General features: G+C 36.6%; 1 protein-coding gene across 1 annotated transcript; it reads left to right on the forward strand.

Moving 5' to 3' along the window:
• The first annotated feature begins 4210 nt into the window (after nucleotides 1-4210).
• LOC131164162 (phosphatidylinositol 4-phosphate 5-kinase 6-like) lies at nucleotides 4211-10971 on the forward strand. Its single transcript, XM_058121156.1, has 8 exons — nucleotides 4211-5956; nucleotides 7027-7194; nucleotides 7786-7951; nucleotides 8387-8503; nucleotides 8620-8813; nucleotides 9316-9455; nucleotides 9546-9627; nucleotides 10200-10971. The coding sequence occupies exons 1-8, from the start codon at nucleotides 4761-4763 to the stop codon at nucleotides 10486-10488; spliced, it is 2352 nt and encodes a 783-aa protein (XP_057977139.1). The 5' UTR covers nucleotides 4211-4760; the 3' UTR covers nucleotides 10489-10971.
• Nucleotides 10972-11254: the final 283 nt, after the last annotated feature.

Raw genomic sequence — 11254 nt, forward strand, 5'->3', positions numbered from 1 at the left:
TGGATCCACCAGTTTGTGCCGGTACGATGCCATGGGATTCTAGGACTAACCATGTGCCAGTGACGCCGTGTACTATGGGTCGGCTATGGGCGAACGCCTGGTATCGCAGACGGGCTTCGAGCCGTAGGATGTGACGACACCAGGTTACTTGATCATGTGTGTGTGTGCTTGTATGCACTGCTGTGAAATTAGTACTAGAATTGCATTTAACTGTGTATGTGTTGTGTATCATGATAACACTCGAATACCACACATCGATATAACTTGTATTCTTCCTTACTAAGAGGTGTCTCACCCCTGCTGTACGTACATATTTTCAGGTCCTTCGGGTAACCTGAGCTAGCTTCTTGGTGTAAGGGCGCAGTGGTCAGTGTACCGCAGATAGCGCTTGGGTAAGTGCTAGGACTTGTGTTCTTAGGTTGTCATTTTGGGGTATAGTTGATAACTAGGTTTATGTGTTGTGTTATGGAGCTTGGACTCCTGTTGTATAGACTCTAATATGGTACTGTATGTATATATATAAACTTTTTTCTGTTGTGTATATGGTTGTATATGAATATGTATAGGGTGCCTGGGAACCCCACGAGGTTGGACCTTCATTCACCGTACTATATCTTTGGTAATTTGTATGATATAGGTACACGCTAGATTACTATTTCACCCCTGGGTCTCATTTCCGTATTCGGGGCGTGACAATTTGCACCGACAAAAACCATCGACTATTTTGTGCTGATCAAAGTTCCTTCTGCATATTGCCCGAAACCTGTTCTCATGCAATTGTTCCTCGCATCACGTAGTTTTCTCCAGTACATGTGATCCGCTCTAAATATGAGCCACATTCCCAACACATTTACAACCCTTACAATCACTTTCGTTCTTCCTCACCTTTTTCCTCTTTGTAATTATTCATCACATACACTTCACCTCCATCCTCCAAATGGCATAATGCCCATTTCATAGTTACATATACTAAATTCTTCCCCAAAAATTGTCGAATTGGTAAATTTTTTTTAAAAAATAGATATGATATTGAAGTCTTAAAAATTATAATTATAATTATAATTATTATTAAATTTTATTATATAGATAAAAAGAAATAAAAAGAGCCCATTATTTTGATAAATATAAAAAATAATAATTTAAGACACAAGATTTTTCACTTTATGAGGATACATAGAGAATTGTCAGAGTCTAAATAATTTTTTTGATTTAAACTTGAAATTAGTCAAACATAAAAAAAAAAAAATCTTACCGATAATCTAGGACCCAATCAAATGCTTCACATTTTTTATAGCCAAAAAGTGTCATAAGCAAATGCAAAGGAAAGCCAAGTGAATTAAAATAGCATTTTAGAATATCTAAGATAATCAATATAATATATATATATATATATATATATATATATATATATAGCTTTCCTCTATGATCCATCATCATCATCATCACCATCATGATGTTATAATCACAGACCTGTCTCCCATAAGACAAGTGTCACCTTTTCATGCAGCTCTCTCTCTCTCTCTCTCTCTCTCTCTCTCTCTCTCTCTCTCTCTCTCCTTTCTGTGAGTGTTTTCTCAGGTGGGGCCTTGGGTTAATTTAGGGTTCCCTTTGACCCTGTCTGAAGGGAAAGGGGAGAGCACGATGACCCTCTAGGACGTGTTTGGATTGTTGTTTATTCATTATTTTATTTAAACAATTTCAGACTCACACACCAAACCAAATAGAATATAATATTTTGAGGGGGGCTCATTTTAATTTAATTTAGATGCATGCACACACCTGCCCAATACTTTTCATATTTCCATTTGTTCCCCAGCTTTTTATCTTCTTTTGCATCTTTTGTGCATCAACCGGGGAATGCCATTATTAATTGAGAGTCATAATTCTTGTCGCCGTCTATTTTGTAGCACTCCGGGTGGGATACTCTTACGCACGTGCGGTTGCATGGGCCATTCACATTCTTATTTTTATTATTTTATATATTCTACAGTTGTACGTGTGCCTAATACACAATCAAAATTCAACCTACGAAATACCTTGAATAAAGTTAATTATTTGTGCCCATCAATTAGTAAATTTATTATATGAGAAAAATATCTAAATTATATTATTTTGTTAGATTTAATCTACACTTTTTAATACACGTATCAATAATTACGAAACAACTTTTTTTAGCATTTTTTCTCTTGTATTAACTAGTCAATATGTTGCATGCATTGCATTGGACTGTCTGTAAATAATATTATGAAAAATATTTTTATAATATTTTTTAATTTTTAAATATATTTTAGAAATAAATTAATAATATAAAATTATTACAGTATTTTCACTTTTTGTATATAATATAGAGTTTTTTTTTTTAGGTTCAAACTTTAATGTATATAAAATAAATTTTAAAGAGTGATTTTTTCTAATCTTAATTGAATATTCTCTAATTTTATTATAGCATGTCTAATTTTATTTTCTTTTTTTTATCTCCATTTGTATCTTAGATTGAGTTCGGACAAACTTTTTTTTGTTTCAATTCAAATAAAAAATAAGGGTTCTAACTCAAATTCAAATATGTACATTTTATAATACAATAAATTTAAAATTAAATAGAAATTATTTTTTATTCATCAATGTGATTCTTTTTGTGCAAGATGTTTTAGTTCGTTTACCTTTGTTCTTCAGTCAAGTCTAGCATTAGAGAAAACTCGTCCTTCATTGAATTTATTGGGTGCAACTTGTAAATGTAAACACAAGAATTTGTGTTCATGTTATTCTTGAATTAATTAATTTAAAAAAGGGGAATTCTCTAATTCACTTCAATCCAATCTAAAACTAATGTTAGATTTTGTTTTTGCCATACTAGATTTTTTTTTCTTCTCAATTTGACCTTTATTAACTTATTGTGAGAATAATTAAGATGTTTATAAGTTTGATCAATCAATTGGGTCGGCCTAAAATTGATATGGGACTCTCGAAATATTGTTATATATTTGTTTGAGGAAAAAACTTTTATTTGTCACAATTTTTTTTTGTCATTGTCAACAATGATTTTAAGTTAAAATTTTACTTTTAATAATTGTAAGTTTTTATTTGTTTAATATTATATAAGTACACCTGGCCTCTTCTTATGCTTTTTCAAATAACTTGAAGACAACTATCCCATTGAATCAACTCATCATTTTTCTCGAACTGTATGCTTTTACTTTTGTTAGATGTTGAACTTTTTCAAACAGTTTCCAAGAAATTTTTGCCACGTTCCTTTATATATTTTCAGCACGTGCAGCTGTTTTTTTCTTACACATTTTTTCCTGTAGCATCTTCTATGTTTTTTCACATGTCGAACTTTAATTGGTGGCTAATACATGATTTGACTGAAAAAATTTGTCGTTCTCACATCTTTTTAGGTCAAACAATAAACAAGCATATATCTAGGTCAATCCAATTAATATTCCTATCTCTTGTTGATTGCTTTAATTTGTGTGAACACAAATTAGGAAGCTTAATTAATATAAATACAAATCTATATTTAAGATTAGTTGTATAATAATGTGATTTATATATTGACTTAAGTTGTCATTAAGCTAATGGAAGCATAATTTATTTTTGCTAGCCAAAATGAGTATATATTTGTTGTTGTAGACACTGAAAGTTAAAATCCTCAAAACTTTTGTTGCCGAACTTAATAAAAACCAAACCATATATCCTTACTTTTTTACTTCTTTTGTTTGTCATAAAAATTCATTTAAAAATTAAATAAATGCATATTTTAATTATTTTGCTGAATTTAAAGATAGAACAATAAAAAGATATTTTAAATTTTTCTTTATATATTTTTTGTAGTTTAAAAATTTTTAAATAGGAAATGAATGGGCACTAATTGGACATAATTTCAATTGGTTTTTCAAGGAGGAGAGTATTTATTGTGGTTGGAAGTCTTGTAAGTCATAACCATCCTCTGATATTTCAAGAAAGAGATGAAAGAAAACCTGTTTTTCGGGTGTAAAGTGCAAATATTTAAAAGTATAGGGAGGAATGAAAATGATCAATAGAAGTAAAGCTATAGGGACATCATAGCAGAAAAGAAGGGAGTAAGAAAAAGATGCCAAAAGCAGAAATAAAAAAAAATGATGTACTTGAGAAATCAAAAATACTAAAATTAGGAGTATTTGCGAATTAGGTCTCGTTGGGACACTAAAAATGGCAAACACATCCCCGCCACCAACATCCCTCTCATCCTTCCAACTGTTCGGTCTGTTAGTAGTTTTAGGAGCCAAATCCGGGAAGAAAGAACATTGTGCTGTTGAATCTCTGGTCCAAACCCAATCAGACGACGAAGAAGAAGAAAAAAAAAAAAAGATAGAAAAAATAAAGGAAAAAAAAAAAGGAAAAAAAATTCTCGGACACAGAGAAAAGCTGGGTTTTGGTTCCAATCTCACCTTTTGCTTTTCCCATCAATCAAACAGCTTCGATTTTCAGAAATCTGAAATACCCATATCGCCAAATCGTCAGAAGATCACAAAATACAGACACCCATTTGTGGTTCTTGCCTTTTTCTTTGCGTTTGGGCTCATGCGTTTGATTTCTCTTCACTGCTGGGTCTTCGCCTTCTGGGTTTGTCCGGCGAAATGGTCGTGTTGGTTCTGAAGATCATGTTGATGCAGAGAGAGGTTGATCTGGGCTGATTCAGGGCGAGCTAGTAATTAACAGAGAGAGAGAGAGAGAGGGGCAGAGAGAGAGAGAGAGAGTTTTAGGGAGTATTTGGGGAGAGAATGAGCAAAGAGCACGGCGGCATTGTGAAGGCCTGGGAAGCAACGGTGCGGAAATCACAAGCTTCTGCAAAAAAGAGAGCCAACAGCATATTCTCAACAATGTCGGTGGCACACGCCGACGACGACGACGCCGGTGCTGGCGAGGTCTACCACGCAGAGAAGGTCCTTTCCAATGGAGACTTCTACACGGGCCAGTGGGCCGATAACCTGCCCCACGGTCACGGTAAGTATTTGTGGACGGACGGGTGTATGTATGTGGGCGAATGGTTCAGAGGCAAGACGATGGGCAAAGGCAAGTTCAGCTGGCCCTCTGGGGAAACCTATGAGGGCGAATTCAAGAGTGGGTATATGGATGGTAGAGGGACTTACACTGGTTCTGCCGGTGACACCTATAGGGGCTGTTGGGTTATGAATTTGAGGCATGGACAGGGAACGAAGAGTTACGCCAATGGAGACTACTATGACGGCGAATGGCGCCGGGGTTTGCAGGACGGTCACGGGCGATACCAATGGAAGAATGGGAACCATTACATTGGGCATTGGAAGAATGGGGTGATCAAGGGGAATGGAACAATGATTTGGGCCAATGGAAATAGGTATGATGGGTTTTGGGAGGATGGGTTGCCCAAAGGGAATGGGACATTTAGGTGGGCAGATGGGAGTTTCTATGTGGGTGTTTGGAGCAAGGATCCTAAGGAGCAGAGTGGGACTTATTATCCTTCTGGTTCTCCTGGAGGGAACTTTGATTGGGATCCTCAGGAGGTGTTTTCTGTTGATTTGAATGATTGTAAGATTTGCCCAGGGGAGAAGGTTTCGATAATGCCCTCGCAGAAGATGCTCAATTGGCCTGGAACTGAGGGTGAGTTCTTGCAGAAGCAGACCATTTGGCGGCCTTCCAAGGTTAATGATTCGAGCAATAGGCCAAGGAGGAGGTCAGTAGATGGGAGAGTGACCAGTACGGATAAGCATTCCATGTGGGAGACGGATGGCGATGTTTTTCCCGATTTTGGGGATCGCCATTCAGTGGTTGGGAGAGAGATGGACGAAGGGTTGGGTAATCTGCAGCTTGAGGATTTGGATTCGAGAGGGTTCCGTCAGCAGCAGTTGAGAATACAGCCTGTGAAAAGACAGGGAGACACAATATCTAAAGGGCATAAGAACTACGAGCTTATGCTCAATCTGCAGCTGGGTATCAGGTATTGGCGATACACTGATAGGATAATAGTTTTTCCTTGCCCCTTCTTTTAGTCATTTTATTCTGTTTCCATCTTAGCTTGCCCTTTTCTTTCATTGTTCCGCATTGGTTATAGCCTGCTTTTGGTTTGTAAAAATTTCTTCTCATGTTTTTGGCTCTAAACTTTGTTATTTTTCATTTCAGTAGGATTTTCAAATAGGATGGTGGGAATATATATTGTACTTAATTGAACTAAACCCCCTTATTTCATTTATCAAATAAGTTCTATGCATTTATTTGAACTATGTAATGGTTTAGAAAGATTCTGAATTTGAATTGCCCATTTGGCTTCAGTTCATACAGCTGAACTTTGGAATTTTATTTATTCAACTGATTCTGCATAATATAATCACACCCACTTTCATGTCTGCTATGCTCTTTCCTTTTCCGTGTTGGAAAGATTTCATTTCCCAGCCTAGTTTTTGGGCAGAGAATTCTTTGAATTGGATATCTGCAGCAAAGTTCAAGAAATGCTTGAATAATTGTAAACTCTGAAAGAATAAGATTGACATTTGTATGGGAAAGGGGAAATTTTTGAAGGATCCATCGGAAACTGATTTCAGTGAAGGGGTTGATTTTGGATATTGATGCAAGTGGCGCATTTGGAGCTTTACGAAAAATGGGCCACTGATATTTGTTTTGGGATCCAACTTGGTTACATGCAGTGTTGAACACTTAAGAAAATTTGCTAAACAGAGGACTTTTCCTTGTTTCATGAAGAGCCCCCTCCCCCCCCCACTCCCCCACCCCCCCCCCCCCCCTTTTTTTTTCTTTTTAACTCTCAAATTGTTTTTAGACCATTACGTGTTTATTTGAGATTTTTGCAGTAATACTTTGAATTTCCAAAAATGACAAGTATGAAGATATTGGCATTTTTGCAATAATACTTTGATTATGTGTGTGTACTGTTTTTTCTTTTTTTCTTTTTTTTGCTGAAGGTGTTTATACTGTAGTTATTGTAGCATATGCTTACTTCATTGTCTCCAAGCTCCAAAATAAACTCATTAAATAATTACTGATATCATTGAACAGACATTCGGTTGGAAGGCCTGCTCCTGCAACATCCCTTGATCTGAAGTCCTCAGCTTTTGACCCCAAGGAAAAGGTGTGGACTAAGTTTCCTCCAGAAGGATCTAAACACACACCACCTCACCAGTCGTGTGAGTTTAAGTGGAAGGATTACTGCCCATTGGTTTTCAGGTTAGGCCTTAAAATAAATTTTGCTTACAAACAATTGAACTCTTTTAAGCAGAAATCTGGAGTGTTACTGTATGATTAAAATTGATTTTTTGGGGGGTTCATTGGGAGGCCCAGCGGGCTCTGCCTACACTTCCCGTAGGCTCTCACATGAGCCCTCAACATGACTGTTTCATGCTCAAAACTGTTGGTAGTGCTCCCTAGGAGACGATTAGTGTCAGATTTGATACCATGATCTAGTGGGGATTTGTTTCCAAGAAACTTCCGCAACTTGCTTTTGGAGCATGCAGATGCATGCATGCACCAAGCACACATGGGAATTCTGTTTTTTCTCTACTATCCATAATCCATTAAAAAGTAAAGTTTTTTATACTAAAAAAAAGAAAAATAAATTCATTGTTAGTGAGCAGCAACAACAGCCTAGCCTTGAGTCCCACTTGACTTGGTTGAACCAGGCTTATTGAACATGCCTCGGTTATTTTACAATTCTCTGTGCTGAATAACACCATAATTGCAGCACCATATTTGACATCATTGCTTTTATTCCAAGGGAGGCAAATGCAGCCTAACAATGAATTATATATATGTTTTCAGGACTCTCAGGAAATTGTTCAAGGTGGATCCGGCTGATTACATGATATCTATATGCGGAAATGATGCCCTTCGGGAGCTCTCATCTCCCGGAAAAAGTGGAAGCTTCTTTTACTTGACCAATGATGATCGGTACATGATAAAGACAATGAAGAAGGCAGAAGTAAAAGTATGTTATTTTCCTTCGCAAGTTACAATCTTGTTTACATTCCATAACAAACGGCAAGTAATTTCTGAACTATGCGTCTATGCTTGACCTTGTTAGATAACTGGGCTTGTCCTTCTCATTAGTTTTCAAATCAGTTACAAGTACAGCACATATATGACATTTGTTGAACCTTTTCTGAAGTATTGTAAATTTGACAGTGACTCTTATGCAGTAACTTTTTTTTTTAATGAAGCTTGCTTTCCTTTACTGTCTAAAACTAGTTTTGAGCCTTTTTCCTCAAATCGTTGCCAAACTCATAGTTGAATTTGTTGCTGCCACTGGCCCACCAGCTTCAAACCTTCCTTGTTATTGCCCTGATAACTTCCAATTCATTTATGAATTCTTGTTTAATGTGCTCTACAATTCCCTGACCGAAATTGCTTCATGCAATTACAGGTGCTCCTAAGGATGCTTCCAGCTTACTATAATCATGTTCGAGCCTTTGAGAATACTCTTGTCACCAAATTTTTTGGTCTCCACTGTGTGAAGTTAACTGGTACTGCTCAGAAGAAGGTAAAATTGAAAGCAAATAAACCCTAATTTTGAATTTCAAGAATTTTCTTAACCATGGACTTTTTATAAATGCAATGCTTGTCCTCAATACTCATATGTTGGCATTCTCAAGTCAGGTGCGATTTGTTATAATGGGGAATTTGTTCTGTACTGAGTACCCCATTCACCGGCGCTTTGACTTGAAAGGTTCTTCCCATGGCCGAACAACTGATAAACCTGAAGCTGAAATTGATGCAACAACGACACTTAAAGACCTTGATCTTAATTTCATATTCCGACTGCAGAAGGTTTGGTTCCAAGAGTTTTGTAGGTAAATTTTCTTTTACCACTGTTTTTTGTTGGTTCTCCTCTTTATTTAGTTTTACTTTTCAGTGGTTGCAGTAGTGTGGTTTAGTGCTTTGGTTTTTTCTTTTGTTGGGCTTGGGGGTGGGGGGGAACATATTCAGTCCACTATGTAGGCTCCCTATGGTTAGGATGAGAATGCAAGATTGTCCATTTTCCAGTGACGTTATGTTTATTGACGTCTGACTAGCAATGGTTTCTTTCCTAAAAAAAAGACTAGCAATGGGGAAACTCTCCTGGGAAACACTGGGAGTATAGAGCCAATATTATAACAAGAAAGTAGAGCACTTCTCCTTTCTCCCAGAGTTTCCAATTCACTTTATATTTACATATCATTTCTGCATAGGCATAGACAAAGTATAGATGTTGACGCATATTTCCGAATTGATAAAATGAGGCAGTTTTTGAGAAGAAATGTTCTTGGTCTACTTGTACTTGTTTTTGTTAGTTGAAATATTTCCTTCACGCAGGCAAGTGGACAGGGATTGTGACTTTCTTGAACAGGAGAGAATCATGGATTACAGCCTTTTGGTTGGCCTTCATTTCCGAGAAACAACACAACTGAAGGAAACTCCCTTGGCTCGTTCTCCTGGAATTCTCACTCCTACCGGTTATCTCTTGTTCTTTCAGTTTCTTCCACCATTACTAGCCTCTTCTTGAGTCCTTGCTAACTCTTGTATGTCCTGAACTTCTCTTGCAGGAAATGGTGAATCTGAGAGTGAAGTAGCAGCCCCCCGTCATTCAAGAGCAGACATGGATCAGCTTCTTTCTGACCCAGCTCGGTAATCCACATTACTTTTAAACACTGACAAAATTCTCCAAACTTATGGAAAGTAAGAAATGCCGCTTAATTTAGCTGTCTTACATAATCACTTTTTAACGAATCCATTCCCCAAAAATGGTGAAATCATGAATAGTAGCCAAACTATTCAACAATAGCCAACTTCTAACCTGAATTATTAACAAAATAGCCTGGTTTGACTCTAGAATGAATATATATATATATATATATATATATATATATATATATATATATATATATGTTTGCACAGTTCCCTAACGAGTGTAATTGTTTTTTCTGCACTTTGATTGTTTTTATTTTTTGGTCTTATTATTGGTGTTTTTGGTTTCCAAAACTCCTGGTAGGACTCTCTTTACTGTTAGCTTCCCAACGTTTAAATTTCTAGAATAGGTCCCAAATGCTGAATCATTTTTTGGATTAAAAAATTCAACCCTAATCTGTTACCTTGCTTACAAGAGGATTACTCAATTCTAATTCCTTCCAACAATAATTAGTATTGTACATTTGTATATTTTGGCATGTCTCAATACTTCTTTTAATTGCATCCTGCAGGTGGGCTACCATTAAACTAGGTATAAACATGCCAGCAAGGGCTGAACAAACAGTGAGAAGAACTGATTGCGAATCTCAGCTAATTGGAGAACTAACAGGAGAATTCTATGAAGTCATCCTCTTCTTTGGCATAATAGACATATTACAAGATTATGATATTAGCAAGAAGCTGGAGCATGCTTACAAATCAATCCAATATGATCCAACTTCAATCTCTGCTGTGGATCCGAAGCAGTACTCTAAACGCTTCCGCGATTTCATCTTCAAAATTTTTGCAGAAGACACTTAAAAGGTATAGATTGACCCAAAGATTTCCGGTTTTAGCCTGTGAGATCATGTATAGTCGGGAGAAGACAGTCCTTACAAGGCACAATGCTGCCATTTTAGCCGTTGACATGGCCTTCGGAGGATGACTTTTGGGCTTTGTGGCTGCCCGAGCTACATGACAACTCAGTTCTTCGGCAACACATTTGATCTCTCCTGTTATCATCTCTTTATATTTACAGTTACAGATATGGTAATGTTTTAGTGAGGTATAGATTAACATTGTAACCAGAGCCCCTCAAGCATTTTCCAATTGTAAATGAATTTATTTAGGGTGAACCCTAATCGGAGTCAAATTCTTTTTTGTACCCAGTTTTTTTGTCCCAGAAGCTGAGGGCCTCTCTGGGATTACGGCATTGAATAAATGTACAGAAGGAAATCGATCGGACCAACTTTTTGTTACATCTCTTCAATGGAATTCTTTAAATGAAGATGGTCGTTCTTTCTACTCTTTTTTGGTTATTTGAATAGAAAAGATCTGATGCTTTGATATCTGAATTGGTTTCCTACCTAATGAGCACAAATGCAATAATCACCCTGCTTCTAATTAGTCTGTCAAACACCATGGAATCTGCAATCAATCCCAATGTTAGATTTTTAGTTATTGAAATCACAAAGCTGTGCAAGATTTTGTAAAGATGCTTCCACAGTGACATAGGAGGACGGGTTCATTCCAGCAACAGGCACAAACCTGAACCCTGTTATTATTATTTTTTTATTTTTTTAAATTT

The sequence above is a fragment of the Malania oleifera genome, chromosome 9 (assembly GCF_029873635.1).
Source record: "Malania oleifera isolate guangnan ecotype guangnan chromosome 9, ASM2987363v1, whole genome shotgun sequence".
Classification (NCBI taxonomy): Eukaryota; Viridiplantae; Streptophyta; class Magnoliopsida; order Santalales; family Ximeniaceae; genus Malania; species Malania oleifera.